General features: G+C 37.6%; 1 protein-coding gene across 4 annotated transcripts; it reads right to left on the bottom strand.

The window, feature by feature from the left end:
- Window positions 1-2826: 2826 nt before the first annotated feature.
- LOC128626934 (IgA FC receptor-like) lies at window positions 2827-12109 on the bottom strand. 4 transcript variants are annotated; one of them, XR_008391058.1, is made up of 3 exons: window positions 10882-12109; window positions 6075-6274; window positions 2827-4000 (listed from the first exon to the last, which is right to left on the bottom strand). XR_008391058.1 is itself a non-coding variant. In XM_053662404.1 (2 exons), the coding sequence occupies exons 1-2, from the start codon at window positions 11638-11640 to the stop codon at window positions 6197-6199; spliced, it is 837 nt and encodes a 278-aa protein (XP_053518379.1). In that variant the 5' UTR covers window positions 11641-12077; the 3' UTR covers window positions 6075-6196. The 4 variants fall into 4 exon arrangements, 2 of the variants coding, with proteins under 2 accessions (XP_053518379.1, XP_053518380.1); XR_008391057.1 differs by lacking the exons at window positions 2827-4000; window positions 6075-6274 and adding exons at window positions 6308-6362; window positions 9536-9679 and having other exon boundaries at window positions 10882-12077; XM_053662404.1 differs by lacking the exon at window positions 2827-4000 and having other exon boundaries at window positions 10882-12077.
- Between the last annotated feature and the right edge of the window lie 9938 nt (window positions 12110-22047).

Below are 22047 nucleotides of genomic sequence, written 5' to 3'. Positions count from 1 at the left end.
CACCCTTTTTATTACAAAATATATTTGTAAAGGTTTTATTTATTTATTTTTAACAGATGGGAAGGGAAGGAGAAAGAGATGGAGAGAAACACCAATGCGTGCTTGTCTCTCAAGCACCCCCTACTGGGGACCTGTCCCACGACCCAGGCATGTGCCCAGACTGGGAATTGAACCGGAGACCCTTTGGTTTGCAGGCTGGTACTCAATCCACTGAGCCACATGAGCCAAGTCTATTATGAAATATTTTATTACAAAATCTTAAGCATGTGATTCTGTAACACAACAATACCATCCTCAAGCACACCATAGGACATTTTAGGTAAAATGTTCAAAGTAAAGCTATAAATTATTACAACCATATTATCACCCTACAGACAACACTCAAGCAGGCATTACTTCTGCTGGATGCTGTGTGTGTGCACATATACATACATATGTGTGTATACATGTATATGTGTGTGTATATACGTGTGGTTATATATATGTATAAAATCAGTGCAATCACTATTACAAGTGATACTTCAAACTCATAAATCACTATAGGGAAAAGGAGGACATATACTTTGACAAAACTGGCAAAAAGTGATAAAAATAAAAATGAAATGACAGAATTATTAATAAAATATGGAATTGCAGTAAATATGAAAGTTTTAATTATGAATTAAAAGGTAGACATTATTGGATGGAGGAAAAATATCATCATGTGCTATTTTGAAAAGATACATCTAAAACAAAATGAGGCAGAAAAGTTGAAAATATTGGAATGGATAAAGATACATCAGACAAATGTGCGAGGGCGACTTTCCTCGCACATCACCCCATGTGCCACGGATGAGAGTAAACATGACAGACATGATGCGATCTGCTTTGGGAGGAGAGGTGGCCAGTTTCCCAGAGGAAAAAGGCCTTGAGCCCCCTCCTACAAGGGTTTTTATTGGGTTGTAATACACAGGAATAAAGGTGGTAAGGATCAAACAGTAGATAACATTTCAAAGAAATCTGAGGGCTTAGTCTGAGTCAGAGTCTGTCAGGAGGAGTTTTAGGGTTTCTTGCTCAAACCCTTAACCCTCAAACCCTTCATATGAATGAAAGCACTCTTAGCAGAGCATGTTTCACAGGATTTTTTAGGAATTCTTTGTGATGCCAGATTTTTCCCCAGATCCACTCTAGCAAGGCAAGGAGCTGCACCCCTCCCCATCAGGTATTCAGGCTTAAGGGGATTAGAGTCAGGAAGCCCTTCTCCCAGGGAACTCGGTGACTTGGGCTTTGTCAAAGCGGGGGGGGGGGGGGGGTGAGAGTCCATTGCTCTTTGTTGCAGCCCCCCCAAGTCCTTCCATTATGGCCTCCCAAGTGATTGTGTCTGGCCTAGGTTGCCCCTCTTCTGAGGGGTCTTACCCGTCATTGACTATCCAACCATGCATTGGGGGCAGTGGAGTAAGCAGAGGCAGCATTTGCTACCAGAGACAAGCTTTGTCTCCTGCGGCTCAAATTCCAAAGGTCACTGACTCATCCTTAGCCAAAGTGGGTAGTTTACAATTCCTAGAACCAGGCAGAGTGGGCCCACAACACAAATGCTAACAAAAAGCTATTAATAGTAGAAGTGGCAAAGAAATGTAAGCCAAAAAAAGCATTGAATGAATAAAAGAAGGCATCTTTATGTTGTTAATTAACACAATCCAGTAAGATAATCATGAAATTTAATGCACTGGAAAAGAATTTAAAATATGTAAAGTAAAAAATGTTAGAAATAGGAGACTATGATAAAATTGAGATTTTATATACTTTTATCAGAAAATTTAGATTAACCAAATACAGAGGGAAAATCTGAATCACAAATAAACAGAAAACTGTACTTAAAAAATAACTAAATAAAAAAAGAAAATGTGATTTACTATGTATAAATGATATATCATTACCCTAACAAAAAAATACATTTACTTCAATTGCCCATGGAATATTTATTTTACTTTTTAAAATATATTTTATTAATTATGCCATTACAGTTGTTCTATTTCCCCCCTTCATTCCCCTCCACCCTGCACACCCCCTCCCCCACCATTCCCCCCCTTTAGTTTATGACCACATGTCTCAAGTTCTTTAGATTTTATATTTCCCATACTATTCTTGCCCCCCCCCATCTATTTTCTACCTACCGTCTATGCTACTTATTTTCTGTACTTTCTCCCCCTTTCTCCTCCTCCCACTCCCCTGTTGCTAACCCTCCATGTGATCTTCATTTCTATGGTTCTGCTTATTTTAAAATTTCACATTAGGATGCAAAATATACCAGAGTGTATAATTGATGCAGGAAACATTCTCCATCCATGAGGCAGTATAACAAGTAATACGGAAAACAAGCATAGAAAAGCCAAACATTAATGAAAACCTAATCATGTTGAAATATGTAAATATACTCCTAAATAACTGAGTGAGAAAGGAAAATGAACTACAGATAGAGTACCTAAAGAATGACTATTATCACACCGCAAGTGAAAACTAGGCAATATAGTCAAATGTATTTAGAGGAAATTTTATGATTCAAATGTATTAAATAGAAAATGAGAAAGACTGAAAAATAAACTAAGCATCCACCTAAATGTAGAAAAAGATCAAACAGAAGCCAAGACTGTAGAAAGAAGGAATTAACAAAAGCAGGAAGTGATATTTTCAAAAACATTTGTTTTTTAATAGTTAACTAAAAACAAAATATATAAACAGTCCTATTAAGGAAAAGAATAAAAAAGAGGTATTGCCATACATATGCAAATTCATACTCATTAGAATATTTTACATAAAACTTACAAACAATACACTTAAAAATCCAGATGAAATGAAACAATTTTACAAACAAACTGACGAAACTAACTTAAGGAAATGAGTCTAATCATCAAACAAATTGAAAAGAGCATTTACTATGTTGTTACTCCCCCACTCCCCAAACACAAGAACAAAATGTTTTTATGGGTGAGTGTTACCAAGTGTTTAAGGGAACGGTTTGTGTCTAATTTACTTAGACTGTAAACTAAGAAAAAAAATTAATTTGATTCAAAGGGTAATACCATTCTGATATTAAATCAGGAAAAGGAAATTACACAAAGGAAAATAACAAATGAGAATTTCCCAACAAATGTGCACATTGGTGTTCTGAGGATAGGTTTTGTGTATAACATGATATCTTCTAAGGCATTTAGGGCAGACAGGAGGAGCTTGGAAAGCCAGTTGCTTTTGCCCTGAGCAATCCTGTCCATTTAATTTACCATGGCCATGATGTGAAAAAGGTACAAGGCTCTTCTCTAGGAACGTGTTAATAGAGTTTTAGTTGTGACATGAAATATGAGCATAAGCAAAAACACTGGTACCAAGTCACTTTTATTACAAGAATGCAAGAGTAGCTCAACATTAGGAAACCTATCAGTATAATTAACTACACTAATGGATTAAAAAGAATAATCATATTATCACCTTGGCAGATCCTAGAGAGGACACTTGATAACATTTTACATCTGTTTCTGACAAAAAAACTATAAGTCAGGAATCAGGGCTAGAAGGGTGTTTCCATAAGTTGAAACAGAGTTACTGTCAGAAATAATAGGAATCCCATTTGAGAGTGAAACAAGGAGGTACTGTTATTAAAGTCAATAACAAGAGAAGGAGGCCTATTCTTTATTGTCAGTATAAATCTGCATTGTCCTGGAAATTATAAGATCTTTACCGATGTGCCAAAAAGAAAACCAAATCAGAAACAACCATTTGCAATGAAAAGATAAACTTTTTCTTATTTATGACTGACATGATTATGTAGCTAGGAATTAAAGGTAATTCATGGTGGGGGGAGCACAGAGATAAGAACAGAGTTTAATGTGATGCCTGGAGAAAAGATAAATGCAAAATTCTGTATTGCAAAGATGCCACTTCTTGACAGGTTACTCAAAAGGTCCAAGGCACTTCCAGGGAATTTTTTTCTTTACACCAAAGTTGACAAGTTGACTCTATAATTCATCTGGAAAAAGAAAATATAGAATAGCCAAGTAAATTCTGAAAAAAGAAAAAGAAGGGAGAGCAGTCCTATGAGATCTCAAAACATATCATAATGCTCCAGTAGTAATTTAAGCAGTGAGGTACTAGTGCAGTAATAGACAAAAATGGAACAAAAAGAAACATAAGCATGCCAATATACTTCATGATGAAAAGAAAACTCCTTAAAGCAGTTCATCATGACATTATTATATGAAATGTTAATAAGACTTATCTAAGAAAAAGCAGATGATCAAAAACTATGAACAGAAAAATGACAACAAACTCAAAATGATCAACAACTGAACCTAAAAATAAAAACAAAAACAAACTAAGCAAACAACTAGAACAGGAACAGAACCACAGAAATGGAGATCACATGGTGGGTTACCAGTGGGGAGGGAAGGAGGGAGAGTGGGGGGAAAGGTATAGGAATTAAGAAGCATAAATGGTAGGTAGAAAATAGACAGGGGGGAGGGTAAGAACAGTACGAGAAATGGAGAAGCCAAAGAGCTTATATGTATGACCCATGGACATGAGCTAGGGGGGGAATGCTGCTGGAAGGGGAGGTGCAGTGTGGAGGGGAATAAATGGGGGGGAATGGGACAACTGTAATAGCATAATCAATAAAATATATTTTAAAATAAAAACAAATGAATAAAATCTTTTTAAGTAAAAAAAGAAAAGAAAATTCTAAATTAGTATAAATATAATTCAATACAAAAATAAATTAGGAAAACTAGTTATGTCTTCTGCAAAAAATTAACATAGGTCCCTACTGTCCATCATACACACACATACCAATAGACACTAAACAATTCCATGTGGGTTAGAGGACTAAGAAATAAAATATGCAAAATATTAGAAGAAATATTGAGCCATATTTTTATAATCTTGGCATAAGACAAAACCAAGGAACTATAAAAGAAAAATTTAAATGTTTGCCTATTTACATAATTAAATCTTTGTGGCAAATAGCATTATAAATAAACTTTTAAAAGGACAGACATTTGTAATATATAGCAGACAAAAAGGATATCAGCACTAATATTCAGAGACCTACATATCAACAAGCAAAATAAAAGATAAATGACTCAGAAGAAAAATACGCAAAGGAGATGAACAGGAAATCTCCAAAAGAATACAAATAGCTAACAAATATATTAAAACGTGCTTAACTTTACTAGTGGGTAGGGAAAAATAAAGGAATGAGATTGAATTTTTCATCCAAAATGCTGACAAAATTAAAAAGAATAATGTCCAGCACACCACAAAGGCCAATTACTTCAAAGTCTTTGATCTAGCAGGTTTATTTCTAGCTTATAAAAATACTTCTAAACATGCAAAAGATAGATTTAAAAGAATGCTTTACACAGCATTAGGTGTAATAGCAAAAAACTGTTAACCCAAAGATTTGTCATGTGGAAAGAGCTGAATAAATGATATAGTGCACCCTACTGCAGAATTCTACTAGCTGTTACAATGACTGTCTACTGAACAGGAAAGGAAGGGGAGACAGGACAGCAAGTTTGGAATAGTAGAGTTAAATTGTCACTTAAATGCATAGATAGGTTCTTAGAAACTGTGACATTAAGGGAAACAATGTATAATGAAACCAGCTTTACCACAGGCTGATTGATAGGAACAAGAGTTTAGTGCCTATGGCACATTTCTGGTCACAAAAACATCACCAAACTTTTAAATAAAGACCCAAACACTTGTAATATCAAACATTGAAAGAAACAAATGTGAGCCTTGACTGGTGTGGCTCAGTGGGTTGGGCCTCCTCCAGCAAACCGAAAGGTTGTGGGTTCAATTCCCGGTCAGGGCACACGCCTGGGTTGCGGGCCAAGTCCCGGTTTGGGAGCCATGCAAGAGGAGATCGATGTTCTCTCACACATCAATGTTTCTGTCCCTCTCTTTCTCCCTTCCTTCCCTTCTCTCTAAAAATAAAAAACTTTTAAATCCTTTAAACAAAAGAAAAACAAGAAATGTAAGCTATACAAATGAGTACATTTAAGAAAGATAAATAAGAACAAGTAAGAGAATGATTTTCCAACCTGCTTATTCTAGTTCAGGGTCACAGGTGACTGGAGCCTCTCCTGGCAGCTCAGGACAGAAGGCGGGATCCACCCTGGACAGTACGCCTTTCCATCGCAGGTCCTCTCTCACACATCTACACTCACTTAGACGGGGACACTGCAGATGTGCCACTCCACCTCATATGCACATTTGGGGATGGGAGAGGACACCGGAGTCCCTGGAGAAAACCCACGCAGACATGGAGAGAACGTGCGAATCACATAGACAGTGGCCCTGCCCAGGAATCCATTTTTTTTTCTCACGAACTTTAACAAAAGAACATTGAACAAAACAATGTTACTAGAGGACCTGCTTTATGTATAGGATGATTTCATTTTGTAAAACACATGACACGTTCACACATACAGAAAATAGCTCGGGAGAAACAAAGCAGACATATCATCATGCCTGTCTCTGGGCAGTAGGCCTGGGAGAGAGATATTTTCATATGTTCCTTTATATACTACTGCCCAGTCTACTTATACAATAAGCACGTGATACACCTGTTACAGAAAAATAACACCATAATCTCACTCTGTAATATTTGGATTTAAAAAACCAAAAGGAAACATAAAAATGCTATATAAAATCTCACTGCAAAGAGGCAATTACTACTAACATGTCAACACTTTTTCAGTCCCTGTAATGCATTTTTGGCATATCTGAGATATTACTCTATGTAATTTGGGGCATGTTTTTCAATTAGTATAGTATTATATATATTCCACATACAAAAGTTAGAAAATAGAGAGCCACAAGAGAATAAAAGGTACATATATTCTGAACACCCAGAGATAATTGCTTAAGAAAAATATGAAATTCAAGTGCACAAAACTGGATTAAGAATAATCCATGTGTGCTGTCATAGATCATGCATACTGTCTCATTTATCCATGCATAGCCCTCATTTATTTTTATCCATTAACTACTTATTTCATAAAATTGTACAATTATTAAGTCAATAATATGCTTTTAATTAATTAATGAACATGCACACACTCACCCATCAATCCTGAGCACTAGAATACTGACAAAAACTTCAGTTCACTGCTGTGATTCCCTCCTATTCCAACCTCCTTTCCTCAAACCCAATGACCATTATCCTGAATTTTTTGTTCATATTCTTTTGCTTTTTAATAAAGTATTTTAATCCCCAATATATGTGCCTAAATAGTATAGTGTTTTAGTTTACTTTTTAAAAAAAGAATATAAACAGAATATCCAGTTATATGTACTCTTCTGGAACTTGACATTTTTTAACATTAGAGAACTAGCATCCACGCATATTAACACCGTTTAGCTGTAGTGTATTTGTTTCACTGCTGTGTAGTATTCCCTTGTGCACATTTACCCCAATTTATCGATTTTCCTTTTGGGGTACTTACTACAAACACTCCAGTATAGATTCTAAAATAGTGTATATCCTGAGGACATTTAATTTCCCTCCCACAAAGTTTTAATATTACATATACATTCATGTGGCCTGTTCCTCTCACTAATGAGACCTTGTGAACAGAGCTCCATGCTAGTAAATATGCCTCTGTGGTATAAACTGAAACGACTGCATAGTATTCCATCATATGTTTACAGTATCATTTGATTTCTCCACCACAATTGTTGAGCATTGCAATTGCTTAGAATTTTTATGCTGTGATAAGCTTTAGGAGGCACATATCCTTTAGATTAGCAACTCGCCTGGGAAGAATTTATCGTAAGCAATATTTGAACGGCTCTGCACACACAGGGCCTCCACCAATGAGCAGTTTGTATTCTGCACAACTTGCACAACATACGTGCTCATCACAGCAGTTTTTATATTACAAAACAATGGAAAGAACTTAATGAAGTACATAAGTTATGTATTAAAATTATACTACAGATGCACAGTTACTGATATCGAAAGATGTTTATAATTTACTAAGTGGAAAAACTAGGTTAAATGGCAGTATAAAATCATTCTGCAAAATAAAACAAACATACCTGTGAAACTATGGAAGGATGTACACTAAAATTTTACAGCGTTATCTGTGAATATTGAGTTTTGAGATTTAACTTTTCCTTTTGCTTACTTATATTTTGAAGTGTTTTCAACAGTACAACTTGATTACATGTGTAAATTAAAGATAAATAAATAATGATTTTGTGTACAAATGGTCAATTTTTTTCCTGAATATAAGATACTTTCATACTATAAGAACTATGGAAGAAAAAATAACACAGAAGTAAATAAAAAATCACACATTATTCTATCTACCTAGACATAATTAGTTCATACTCTACAATGGATTTATTTTGAGTCACTTGTCTCTGATTATATATTTAAAATAACTGCCATCTCACTTTATATAATCTGTACCCTGAGTTTGCAGTTAACGTTATATAATATAAACTGACCATAAATATTTTAATGGAATAATATTCCATCACATGGAAATAGCACATTTACTTAATTATGCCTTCAAAGTGAGACTTTCAGTTTCTCTGTTTTTAACTCTTTGAGATAACTGTGTGAGGCATGTCTTTGTATATGAATTATCCACATTTTAGATAATTCTCTTGAGTAGATTCATTGAAGTAAAAATACCAAGAGTACAAAAATTTTTATATCCCTTGATATATATTGCCAAAACTATACTTACTATGTATTCTAAAGCAGCATGAATAGTTGAAAAAAGAAAGTCAAAATACAGAGTCCAGCAGAAGTAATGCCTGCTTGAGTGTGGTTGGTAGGGTAATAATAGGGGTGTAACACAATTTATAGTTTTCATTTGAGCATTTAACCTAAAATTTTACTGATGTGCTTGAGGGTGATATTGTTTTTTTTACAGAATCACAGGCTTATGATTTTGTAATAAAAAAAACAGGCGTTATTTGTGCTGGACCCTGTGCATGGATCCCATACCCATCTTTAGTACTTGCTGCTTAAGCAGCAATTAGGTAAAACCTGTTATAAAAACCATCTATCTTATCTAAATGACAGAGTTGTTATGATAATCAAATAAGAATATAGATTCTTCAGCTACCACAAATGTTACTTCCTCAGGAATGCTTTCATTAACTTTCCAGACTCTCATAGCATCCTATACTCACTGTTCTTTCATGGCCTTGCAGAATTTATAAATAATTATTCAAATTATTTCAACATTGTCTTTCCCCCAGATGATTTTAAGTTCCATTAAAATATGCCTGGCACACATTTGGCGCTCAATAAATATTTGTTGAATTAATGGATGAATGAATGAAGTGACAACATTTTGTAAACTAAATCATTAAACATTTGTAAGATGATAGTAGTAGTAGTAGTAGTAGTAGTAGTAGTAGTAGTAGTAGTAGTACTATATAGATAATTTCATTATATTACCTAATGAGAATTTCATTATATGGCTTTAATGCTTGTCATGCCAACCAGAGGTGTGGGTAGCAATGTTGTTGGAAGCACCTGATAGTAGCTGAGACTCGGAGAACCAAGCAGTTAGTACTCTAGGTCAGCATGCTTGGAGTTAAGGAGTTGTAGTCACCATTAGTCAGACACAAGGCAGTGGGAGGAATCCAAGAGGTCTGTGAGATTTGAAGCAGGTGGATCCTGGAGGTCGGAAACAAACTAATGGTAAGTAGTGTAGATAGTAAAGTGTAAAGGGGGAAATGGTCAGAGATAAGGAATTGAAGTAGATAGGACAGTTAAATTCCAAGCACCAGAACTCAAAGCGTGGAGCTATGAATATAATTCTAAAGCGAAGGGAACTTGAACTCAGTACTCCTTTATATTCTGTCTACCCAAACTGAAAATGGTATGAGGAAGTGTTTTCCTTCCATATACCTAGTTCCATATACATGAGCAAGGGAATGATAACAGCTAGTTGAGGAATGAGATCTGTGAATACAAACAAATAGGTTCTCATACTGATAAAGCACAGTAAGACCATTTGTATATAAGATTTTATAACAGTCTACACATAAAATGAGAGCAATTGAGCTCTGGATCTCATAATCCTCATGCTGATTTTCAACAGCAGATATTATAGCATAGTGGTTAGGATCATAGACTCTGAAAGCAGGCTAGTTGGGTTCACATCCCAGCTCAACCATTTATTAGTTGTATCCTTTGGACAAGTTACTTCACCTGTGTGTGCCAGTTTCCTCATCTGTAAAACAGGGATGATAGTACCTACCTCCATGGGTTCTTGTGAAGACTAAATGAGTTGATGCATGTAAGGACCTTAGAACAGTGCCTGGATATAGCAAGTGCTATGTTAAGTGTAATTATTATTATTAATCACATAAGACCAAACAAAAATTGGTGCTATAAAGAAGACACATTGTATATTATCCACTGTATGTCAACTTTAGCTAAAAGAAAAAAGTCTCTAAATAGTTTTCTCATTAAAATAAGTCTTTCACTTGCACCTAAGCATAACTGACTATATAAAAACTATAAGCATTAATGACGTAGCAAGATTTATCACAGCAATCCCATATGTGTTTATTCTATAGAAGCTGTCTCATGAATATTATGTTTTAAAGCTGTAAAGAATAAACACACATTTCCTAATAGCAAAAAACACTATTAGGCTGCAGTACAGTCAGTCCATAATATCTGGTCTATAAAAAGGGATGCTATAATAAATTTTTGGAAGCTAATTCTACTAGAAATAGGAATATTTGAGTAGGAAGACTCATCTGTGGAAAGGTCTGAACATGAAAAGACTCACACTTGAGAAGACTGATTTTGGAGTCTGGACCTGGGGAAAGTTTGAAAGACCTGGACTACAGAACATATTAGAATACCTGGATATTGTAGACACTGGAAGACCTGAATGTTAGAAGATCGGTACACTGGAGACAGAAGACGTGGATATGTAGCCCACTGCTGGAAGACTGGGTAGTTGTCGGAAGATGTGGAGATGCTGGAAGACGAGCAGATGCTGGAAGCCCTGGAGATGCTGGAAGACTTGGAGGTGTAGGAAGACATGAATTTTCTGGAAGGCGTGGCTTAGTTGGAAGATGTAGATTTTCTGGAAGATGTGCCTTTGTTGGAAGACATGGCTTTGTTGGAAAACGTGGATGCTCTGGAAGACGAGAATTTTCTGGAAGATGTGGCTTTGTTGGAAGACATGGGTAGGCTGGAAGACATAAATCTGATGGAAGACACAGCGCTTTGGAGGACAAAGATTTCTGGAAGATAAGGATTTGCTGGAAGACATGGTTTCTCTGGAAGTTGTGGATTTTCTGGAAGTCATGGATTTGATTGAAGACATGGATAGTCTGGAAGACCTGGAAGTGACTGGAAGGCATGGATTTCCTGGAAGACATGGTTTTCTGGAAGACATGGATTTTCAGGAGAACCCGAATTGTCCGGAAGACTTTCACTGTTCGGAAGATGCTGATTTGCTGGAAGACTTGGCAGTTACTGGAAGATGCAGATATCAAGGAAGACATATATTTGTGAAGACGGAGATTAAGTGGAAGACGTGAATTTTCTGGAAAACGTAGCTTTATTGGAAGACCTGGATTTAGTGGAAGACATAAATTTTGTCCAGAAGACATGGATTGACTGGAAGGCTGGATTTGGTGGAAGACATGGATTGGTTGGAAGACCTAGATTTTTTTCTGGAAGATGTGGATTAGCTGGAAGATCTTGAAACCATTGGAAGACAAGGATTTTTCTGGAAGACGTAGATTTTCCTGGAAGATATGGAAGACGTTGATTTTGCAGAAGACCTGTAATTGCTGGAACACTGGATTTACTGGAAGACGTGGCTTGTCTGGAAGGCGTGGATTTTCTGGAAGACTGGGATTAGCTGGAAGACCTCGATGTTGTTGGAAGACTTGGAGTTGCTGGAAGACCTTGACACTGGCACCATTGGAAACCCTGGACATTGGAGACATTGGAAGCACAGGATGTTGGAGACATTGGAAGCCTTGAATTTTGGAGATATTGGTTATTCTGGACATTGGAGACTTTGGAGGCCCTGAATGTTAGAGTTCACGGATACTGGAAGCCCTAAGCACTAAAGACATTGCAAATCCTGAACCTTGGGAGCCTTAAACATTGGAAGACACTGACACTAGAAGATGTAGACATTTAGAAATCCTAAAATCAGAAACCTTCAATATTGGGAAATATTAGAACACTTGAATATTGACATATTCATGTTAAAAGACATAGAGTTTGAAAGATGTGATATTCATGATGCTGTGAGTCAAAAATGTTGGATGCCCTGGACATGGGGAGGCCTAGACTTTACGAGATCAGGTTGTTAAAAGACCTAGTCTTTCAAACATTGGGGATGTTGCAACACCTGAATATTGAAAGACCAGGTTTTTGGAGATATCAAAAGACTTGGGCATTAGAGGGAGTAGTAATTTTAAAAAACATTGTAAAATCAGAATTTAGGAAATACTAAAATTTGTAGGAACTCAATGATGTAAGTGCTAGAAGATACTGGAAGAGCTAGATTTGGACTCAATGAAATATATGAGCTCTAGAAGACTGGTATGTAGGCAATAATGGAGAATTAGAAACATAGTTAAATTTGAGGTTAGACGTCTGGACTCTGAAAGTCAAGACCCAGGACCTGAAGGTTGATTGTTGGAGATACTAGAAGACCTAGACTTTTAATAACTGATACTAAGATTAGAAAACATTGGCACTGGAGATGTTGCAGGCTAAAGAATGGAAGATATGGATGTTGGAACATTTAGAAGAAGGGGCCATTAGAGATGTTGGAAGCTCTGGTGCACAAAGACCTGATGTTAGAGACACTGAAGAATTGAAAAGCCTAATCTTAGAACTATTGAAATGTCATGTTGAAAGGTACCGGCAATGTTGAAAGACATTAGCATATTAGAATCCAATACTACATTTTAAAACATACCATAAGGCTAGTATAATAGACTTTATGACTATGGCATTTCTTTCACTCAAAGGCACAGGAAAAGGCCATTCTAGAAAGATGACAGAGAAGAAGCAGGGAAATTCAAGTGAAAACCACCAGTTTCAATGGGTTGGAACCTATCTTAGCCTCAATAAACTGGCCTTCTGGGTCTGCACTGGTTGACAGGATGAAAATAAAGAATTATCAAAGAATAAGCATATTGCCCTGACTGGTGTGGCTCAGTGAGTTGAGTGCCAGCCTGGGAACTGAAAGGTCACTAGTTTGATTCCCAGTCAGGGCATGTGCCTGGGTTGTAGGCCAGGTCCCTGGTTGTGGGCGTGCAAGAAGCAACTGATCAATGTTTCTCTCTAACATCGATGTTTCACTCCCTCTCTTTCTCCCTCCTTTCCCCTCTCTCTAAAAATGGGGGGAAAAAGAATAAGCAACATCAAGGTTGGGGAAACTACTTGACTTTAGATCAGGGGTCAGTAAACATTTCCTGTGAAGGGTCAGATATCAATATTTAAGAATTTCCAGGCTGTACAGTTTCTGTTGTAACTACTCAAACCTGCCATTGTACTGCAGCTATAGACAATATGTAAATGAGTGGGTATGGCTTTATTATTTTTAATTGGACCAGTTTGGGCCCAAGGGCTTTAGTTTGCCTGGCCTAGACAGAGATGCCAACTCGAGGGTATGGTAAACTTCAGTACATTCCAGGTGAGCATTCACATGCAGGAGAATGTATACAACAATTTGGAGCCCAATGGTAAATAAATAACATACACTATGTATGTGATGATATTCAGGACACGAGGCTGGCCAGAACCTAAGACTGGAGTTGAGATCACAACTTAATTGTTCAGGGGCCTGAACGAGGAGATTTGTATTCAGAGCCAAAATTGAGTGGCCAGCCCCTCAGACAACATGGGGCTAGGGTTCAGTGAGGATGACCTAATTTAGTAGGCTAGAAACTCAAGAAGAAAATTAAATAAACTCACCCCCACAGACTGGGGTTCTCCTGCCAGAACTAAGCGCCACTCTCTCTAAGGCAGAGACCAGCCAGCCCAGGACAGACAAGAAGTCAGTCAGTGGCAAACCCCTTACTCTTAGTCACACGTTCTCATCATTATGGCACTCATCATACCACTGCCAACGAATGAAGAGCTAATGCTAAGTGTATGCAATGATGGAGGAGAACAAGAAGGAGGCTACAGCTTGGTAGGCACATCTCTGGCACTCTGCCTTTAGGTTACATCTAATTTCTGATCTTTCACACCACAGATTAAGTGACAAGTTTAAGAGATCGGGGTTGACCTGTAGGCTGAAGATACTTCATGTATAATCAGATCAGGCTGAGGAAGGCAGGGCTGGTCACATATACTGCATGAAGGAGAACACTGGCAGATAAAGGTGATTAAGGGAAGCTGGGGCTGGGCAATGATGTAAAGGTTAAGTAGTGGATACACAGGAGAGGGCAAAAGTAGGTTTATACTTGTGAGTCTGCAAAACACAGAGGTTATTCTTGTTGTATTATTTATTTAACCCACATGTCTTTTTTTCCATATGAACAACTGTAAGCATACTTTTGCCCACCACTGTACAGATAGTGGGCAGCCACTGAAGAGTTTTGAACAAGGCAGTAACAGAATCAGAATTGTGCACAAGGGAAGTAAGTCCATTGGCAAGTAGCTAACTACCAAAGACTGCTAAATATATATATACACTAGAATAAGGAAAACTCCAAGATAAAACACTCCCAGGGTTGGGATGTGAATTATGAGGCCACTACCGTCATCGGGGTTAAGTGACAGTGGGGGCTGGGATTAAGGTGGTGACGGTTCTGGCGGTCAGTAGCCACAGCATCAGAGTTACAATGAATACTCCTCACTCCGAATACCGCTGTGTTCCGCCTCTTCCATCACAGAACACATGAAGCACAAAGTAGTTCAGAAGACAGTTATGAGGAATTGTCCTCACCTAGTAAGATTATTTAGACATTCAATTCTCTCAAAGGCTAATGATTTGTGGTTTAAGCAGAGTAGGTCCATTTGATAATAGTTTTACCTTTAGCTCCTATCAACACAAGGGACTTCATTATCTTAAACCAAGTTGATGGGTTATTTTCTAGAGAATAGGACTACTCTAGATGTGCAAAGCCATTACCTTTAATATCTAGATAAATAAATATCATGCAATGATAACCACATTGTAAATATAGCATAGGAAATCACACCACAGGTCAAAGAGTAACACATAGGGACAAAGGAATTATCGTTTTAAGTATCTCTCAGAAGCAGACAAAGAATATTAAACATCAACTTTTATCCCTTTTGTGTTCTTAAAACCATCATGTATACCTTATTTTGAAAGAAATTAGATCAAATAGAAAAGTATCATAATTTCACAAAGACAACAATAAATCATTATATCTTAGTTCTATAATGCTTATCCATTATAATAATAATAACAGCGACAATTTATTGAGCGCTTACTATGTGCCAGGCACTGTACTAAGCATTTCATATAATCTCATAGCAAGCCTATAATGCAGGTATTTTTGACCCCGTTTTACAGATTTGAAACCCAAGTCTTGGATGGTTCAAAAACCTGTTCACAGTCACAAATCTGGTCAATTGAAACAGGATTGAAAACAGGTCTGATTCCAAAGTCTTAGGCCTTGTGCTGGCTTCTCATGCCCCAAGAGCCCAAGGGTTATCCCACCAGGACTAAGTGCCACCCACCCAAAAAGATGGAGTCCTCAGCCCAGGGCAGTGAAGAAGCCAGTACCCAAGGCCTACACTCTATGTTCTTCTCATTATTGCATTCGTCTTTCCACTGACAATTAATCCAGAGCCACCTCCAGGGGTTTGCAACGTTGGGTTAATTATTTCTCAGGCTTTATGTAATAATGCCAGAAAGATAAAGTGCAATACCTCACACCTACTAGAGCCATATTTAATTTCTCAATATTTGTTATTCACACTAATGAAATACCCTATTTATCCTTTCATCTATTTTCTCTTTGATTTTATGGTTTCCAAGAACATATACACTTCGTTCACAGCACATCATATTTCTGAATTCTTAAATAAACAACCAGAACACACTGACTTCAAAGGCCATTAAAAGGTAATGCTATGGAAAGTTCAGTGATCAATGTATTTCACAGAACAAACATGACTCACGCACGCTTTTAGATTATACACACTATAGAAGCCCTTTATTAGCAGGCAGCTGGTAACAGCTATGAAATCCAATGTCTAGTTAAAAGAGCCTTCTCTGCACCTTGAATTGAAGGCATTTTAAGAAAACCAAAGGCTTTCTAAAAATGTAATGACAGCTTCCTAATATTTTCTACAAATTTCAGCAACCTGGGCCACCTTTTCTCTCCACTCTTTTTTTTTTTGCCACCATTTAAATATTTTTGGAAAGGAGGAAATTCCCATGCCCTTCATCATACTGAACACAAGAATTTACCTGAGCCATTTGATAATAAAAAGATTCTTTCCACTCGAACTGTGTGTCAACTATACTAAAATAAAATTTAACTTTTCAAGTGCGGGGACTATTCTTAACTTAAAAAAAGAAAAAAAGCACCTACTTCCATGGCAGTGTTATTAACTCCGAATTCTGCCACTGACTTCCACACTCTCCTATGGGTCCTGCTGACTTGTTCAACTCAACCCCATTAAATGATCTATCATTTCCCCTCATTAATGATACTTCTTAGATTATTTTAACTGCATATTCCCTTAAAGAAGAATTAGATAGATCCCAATGTTTTATTTCAGTTGCCCTGAGCCCTAGACAAATGTTCCCATGTAAAAAGACAAAGTCTAGGCATTCCTATGACAACTATAATCATATAATAGTCAGTTTCCCACTACATGAGTTCATATTTAGTTTCTGGTTTGTGTTGCTTGATATAAAATTTGATTTTTCCAATTCTAGTCAAATTAAGAGAAAAAAATTGCTAAGGTAGTGATCTCAATGAATGGTATAATTATCAGCAAGGCACATTCTTTTTTTGCTTTTAAGATTTTATTTATTTATCTTTAGAGAGGAAGGGAAGGAGAAAGGGAGAGAAACATCAATGTATGGTTGCCATGTGCATCCCCTGCTGGGAACTGGCCTGCAGGGAACCGGCCTGCAATCCGGGCATGTGCCCTGACTGGGAATCGAACCGTGATTGTCTGGTTCACAGGCCCACGCTCAATCCACTGAGCTACACCAGCCAGGGCAGCAAGGCACATTCTTTAGAGGCATACACGACCACTGATTAGACTGATATAACAATCACTGACTTGAAAATATTCACCTCTAGATGTGATTGACACTATGCCAATGCCACTGAACCTGAAAACAGTAACTGCATAGAGTTCTCTGTTTTGGTTTATGAAGACAATAAATACAACATGTTAAAATGTTTTACTCAAAATATCTATTCACCATTACTTCCCATAAACCTTGTCACTCAGGAGAAAAACAGTAATTATCACATAAAAAGAAGCTCACATGAGGTACTGTCTTTTCTTCCAGGAAGTTTATACTGTGTTTGTTTCCCTTTTTTTTTTCTATGACATCTATGTCTAATTCTTTTTTCTGGGAAGGACTAAAATATGGGCAAGCTAGAACCATATGCACAACTTTTCAAATAACAAGCACAAATGTGGTAATGCTACTAATTAACCATGGTCTCTATGAAAGGGGTTATGTATGGGTTGGCCAAAATGCTCCTTTGGCTTTTTCCGTGCGATGTCTTTAACTTCATTCAAAACAATTTTGTTACATTATATTGTGACAGCTGTCTTATCAGCATGCATTAAAAAAGACTTATCAAAATGGGTTAAATTTTTGCATAGCTATTTCAATATTGAAGATGGAAGAAAATAAATAATATTTCAGCATATTATGCTTTATTACTTCAAGAAAGGTAAATATGGGACAAATGCAAAAAAGATTTGTGCAGTGTATGGAGAAGTTGCTGTGACTGATCAAACGTGTCAAAAGTGGTTTGCGAAGCTTTGTGTTGGAGATTTCTCATTGGACAATATTCCATGGTCAGTTAGACCAGTTGAAGTTGATAGCAATCAAACCCAGACATTGCTTGAGAACGATCAATGTTCTACCACACAGGAGACAGCTGGCATATTCAAAATACCCAAATCAATAAAATTAGTGGTGAAAATAAGAAATATGTCTTTTGTGGAAAAAAACTAAACAGACTTTTTGGCCAACCCAATACTTGCAAAAACCGGCCAATGACACTGACACACTTTCCTGTCAAGGTAATGATGTCAGAAGTAGAAGGACCTTAGAGACGAAGTAGTCCTATTCTCTCATTGGACAGATATAAAGTAAGAGCAGGGAGATTTGATTAAGACCATCCATTTACCTAGTGGCAAAGCAGAAACTTCAAATCAAGGTTTCCTAGCTCCTGGGCTCATACCATTTGCATTATATTTTCTATTATGATTCTGTTTGGACTTCAGGAGCTTGAAAAACTTAGACGCTTGGCCCTATCCCTCATTCAGCATACCTAGGGGCAGGTCCCAGAAATCTGTATTTTTTTTCCAAATCTCCCCGTCATGATTTTCATGTGCAGTCAGCGTTGAGAATCACTGTGGCTTCAGCAATTGTATAAGCAACAGTGTAATGGTCTCTGGCACCATGACAAGTTACCAGCCCCAAAGCACCCCCTAACGCAGGGGTGTCAAACGCATTTTCACCAGGGGCCACATCAGCCTCATGGTTGCCTTTAAAAGGCTGGATGTCATTTTAGGACTGTAGAAATGTAGCTACTCCTTAACTAGGGGCAAGGAGCTCGGCACTGCCACTGTGTAGAAACAAGGTACGGGGCTGGATAAAACAAGGTGGAGGGCTGGATTTGGCCCTCAGGGCCTTGTGTTTGCCATCTATGGTCTAACAGGTTTTCATCTGTCATCTGCTTCTTTTCAACTTGTTGAGGAATGTCTTTCATCTCATCTGTAACTATGCGAGCAAATAACTTTCGTATTTTCTTCTTTCCTCTGATCACTTCAAACTCACATATAGGTAGCCTATAATTCAGATCTCCATATGTGGGGCATGTTACTGGATTTCTACCACCTTTAAGGAAGAGGGAGTAGCAATATCTTTTTCTAGAGGATATTCAACTGTTCAAATCACTGGGAAGACCAGATATGACAAGAGAGAAGATCGATGGAAATGAAGTCTAGCAGCATCTCCCCCGTGATTAGGTACCAAGTAGAGCCAGGAATTCATTATAAATATACTGCCTTCCCAGAACAACCTTATACAATTGCTAAAAGGCAAATTAATTGATCTCAAATTAGGTAAAAGAAGAGGGTTTAGATCCTTTCTGTTGAGGTAGCAAGTTAGGCTTAATCAGAATTAAAATATATTGCAGAATGAAGAGTACAAAATCAAATTGACCAACCAAGTAGAAACTGCCCCCTCCCCCCTTCCCCAGGTACTAGAATTCACTCCTAAATCCCTCATCATAGGAGAATTTGTGTTGGAGGAACTTATGAGCTTTGGGGGAACTCAATGACCTTTGGGGACTCCATTGGGCCAGAGAAAGGAGTATTATGAAAGCTCAGACAATTGGCTTGTTCACTGAAATAAAACACTAGATACAGTGAAACTTGATGGCGTTTTACTACATTTACATTAGTAATCGTGATTGTTGGGCAATTCATTTCTATCTCTCTCTGATCTCAAGGTGAGGACAATCATGCATCAGTGAAAATGCTGCTCATCACAGTAGTGATAGGGAGAGAAACAAGAAGGTTGGATTTTGTATGGACATTAGCAAGCTCTGTCTTCTGCTCCACTTTCACCCTCTAGAGCACTGCAGGCCAGAGGGCTGAATCTGGGCCTCCACCTTGTGTTATTCGGCCGGCACCTTGTTTCTACCCAGCGGCAGCGCCGAGCTCTCACTTAACTGTTAAGGAGCAGTTACATTTCTACAGTCCTAAAATTACATTTGGCCCTTTGAAGGGGACCAAGAGGCTGATGTGACCCCCACTGAAAATGAGTTTGACGCCCCTCCTCTAGCACATGGATCTCCACACCAACAGAGCTATTCAGAATCTGAACAGCAAAGTTCAACTATATGTGCGCAGCCTTTCTGTGTGCTGTTTGTGGAACGGATTTGAATGACACAGCCCAACAGTCCAAATTCTTTCCTATTGAAACAAGTGAGCAGAGAGAAAAGACTTACTGACCTTTGTTTGAAAGTTTCTTATTACTGCTGTATAGGGTTATGGGTAATTATTTAAGTCTTGCCTGAAGGTCAGTAAATATTCCACCCAATGATCTCTTTCCTCTGAATCATCACAGCATTTCGATTTGCAGAGAGGTTCCTTCAACATGCTCTGAGTTCTGCATGTTAACCCGTGCTGACCTCTTTTATCAACTTTCTCAACTGTCTTCTGAGGGTGAGAATCTAACAGTTTAGCAATGCCGCTTAATACAACGTCTTCAAATTCTTTCCCACCTAAACACTTTGCAGATGCTACAATCTTTTCCATTTCTTGTACCACTAGAAGAAAACTTTCTGAATCAGGTACAACCTCATTCCAAAGTTTCTGCCAAGCTCCATTAAGGGTTGATCATTCTATCTCACTATCCTTCTACTATCATTAAAGCATTACAAATGGAGGCATCATGCCAAGTTTCTTTCACAGTAAGTTCTGGTGTCTCTCATAAGACCTGCAAGGTAGGCAAAACATACACTGAGTATAGTACATCACGAACATTTCTAGCACTCCCCAGATGCATGAGTTGAAGGAGCGCAGTTGTATTGAGGCAGGGGTGGGAAGGTGGAGATAAACTTTAACACAAGCATCAGCATTTACTATCACACTTTAGTCAGTGGGAGTAGTGTCCAGAATCAGCAATGCTTTGAATTCAAGATTTCTTAGTTTAAATATTGTTTAAACTCAGGAGCAAGGCATTTCAAAAAAACTAGTACAAAAAGAGTTTCTCAATGATTCAAATTTTATGGTTTCCCCTCATGCAGATAGAAAAGTATTTCTCGCATTCTCTTCTAACAGGATATGAATTTTCAAATCTGTAAAGCAACATGGGTTTAATCAGAAAGCTACCCCAAGCATTGGAACAAACCAGACCTTTGATCTTGTCTTTTCCAGGCTTGAAGCCTCTGGCCTTTTTCACAATAAGTGTGCAAATAGGCACGTGCTTCCAGAACAGGACCATTTCATCAGCCCTGTACACCTACCTGTTCAGGCAAATAGCCATTTTCCTCCATGAGTTTCTCCAGGTATCCAGGATACTCTGCAGCATCTTCGTGATCTCCTTCTTCTGCCAGCCACTTCTTTTCATACAGACTACAGCATTTCCTAAACCTATTCAACCGCCATTATTTGTAGTAAGTGTTAAAACTTCATATCTAGGATCAAACTTTAAACTTACATTTTTGTGAAAGAGGCCTATTCAGCCTCTTTCTGTTTTAGAAGTTACAAATACAAATCCCTTTCCATTCTATTTTGGCATTTCAAGTTATGTATGATTTTCTCAATGATTACTGTATGCCCCTCAACTCACTGGCCCTAATGACTGTCTCATTTCTCTCCATTGTATGGATTGTAGATTCATTAACACACACACAAAAAAAAACCCACACTACAGAGGTCTTAGTTCCACCATCATCAAGCACTGCAAGAACTTTCATTTTGTTTGCAACACACATCACCTTTCTTGCCCTCTCCACCAGTCTTGCATTTATTTCTATCATCTACTTTTTGCTTTTTTGATTGGATGCCATTCTTACCCAAATCTATGCAAATTTATGATTATTGAACATTTTGCATCACTCACTGGTACACAACACTAATTTGTAATTTTGGAAAAGCAAATGACAACATTCACAAGACAAATAAAAAGGGCAAAACAGCTGTTGCATGACTACACGTGTGCGATAGCTGCAAAGGAAGCAACAGACAGAAGAACAAGGGTTGAAGCAAGCAACTCAAATGTTGGTCTCATCACAAGACAACATATGGTGACTTGAACTTGCACATTGTTCCAAAACTCTCAAAGGTGCAGA

The sequence above is a fragment of the Artibeus jamaicensis genome, unplaced genomic scaffold (genome assembly GCF_021234435.1).
Source record: "Artibeus jamaicensis isolate MK-2021 breed Jamaican fruit bat unplaced genomic scaffold, CSHL_Jam_final contig_240, whole genome shotgun sequence".
NCBI classification, from domain to species: Eukaryota; Metazoa; Chordata; class Mammalia; order Chiroptera; family Phyllostomidae; genus Artibeus; species Artibeus jamaicensis.
Note: the sequence above shows the minus strand (reverse complement) of the source record. Positions and strands in the feature narration are given on the sequence as shown.

What these genes read in the sequence shown, in the direction of transcription:
- LOC128626934 (XM_053662404.1), bottom strand. Translation starts at nt 11,640, where the DNA reads ATGTCTTCTGGACAAAATTTATGTCTTCCACTAAATCCAGGTCTTCCA. An exon ending in CCAGTGTCTACAATATCCAG is followed by an intron (nt 6,275 to 10,881) that starts GTATTCTAATAT and finishes GGTTTTCTCCAG; the next exon opens with GGACTCCGGTGTCCTCTCCC.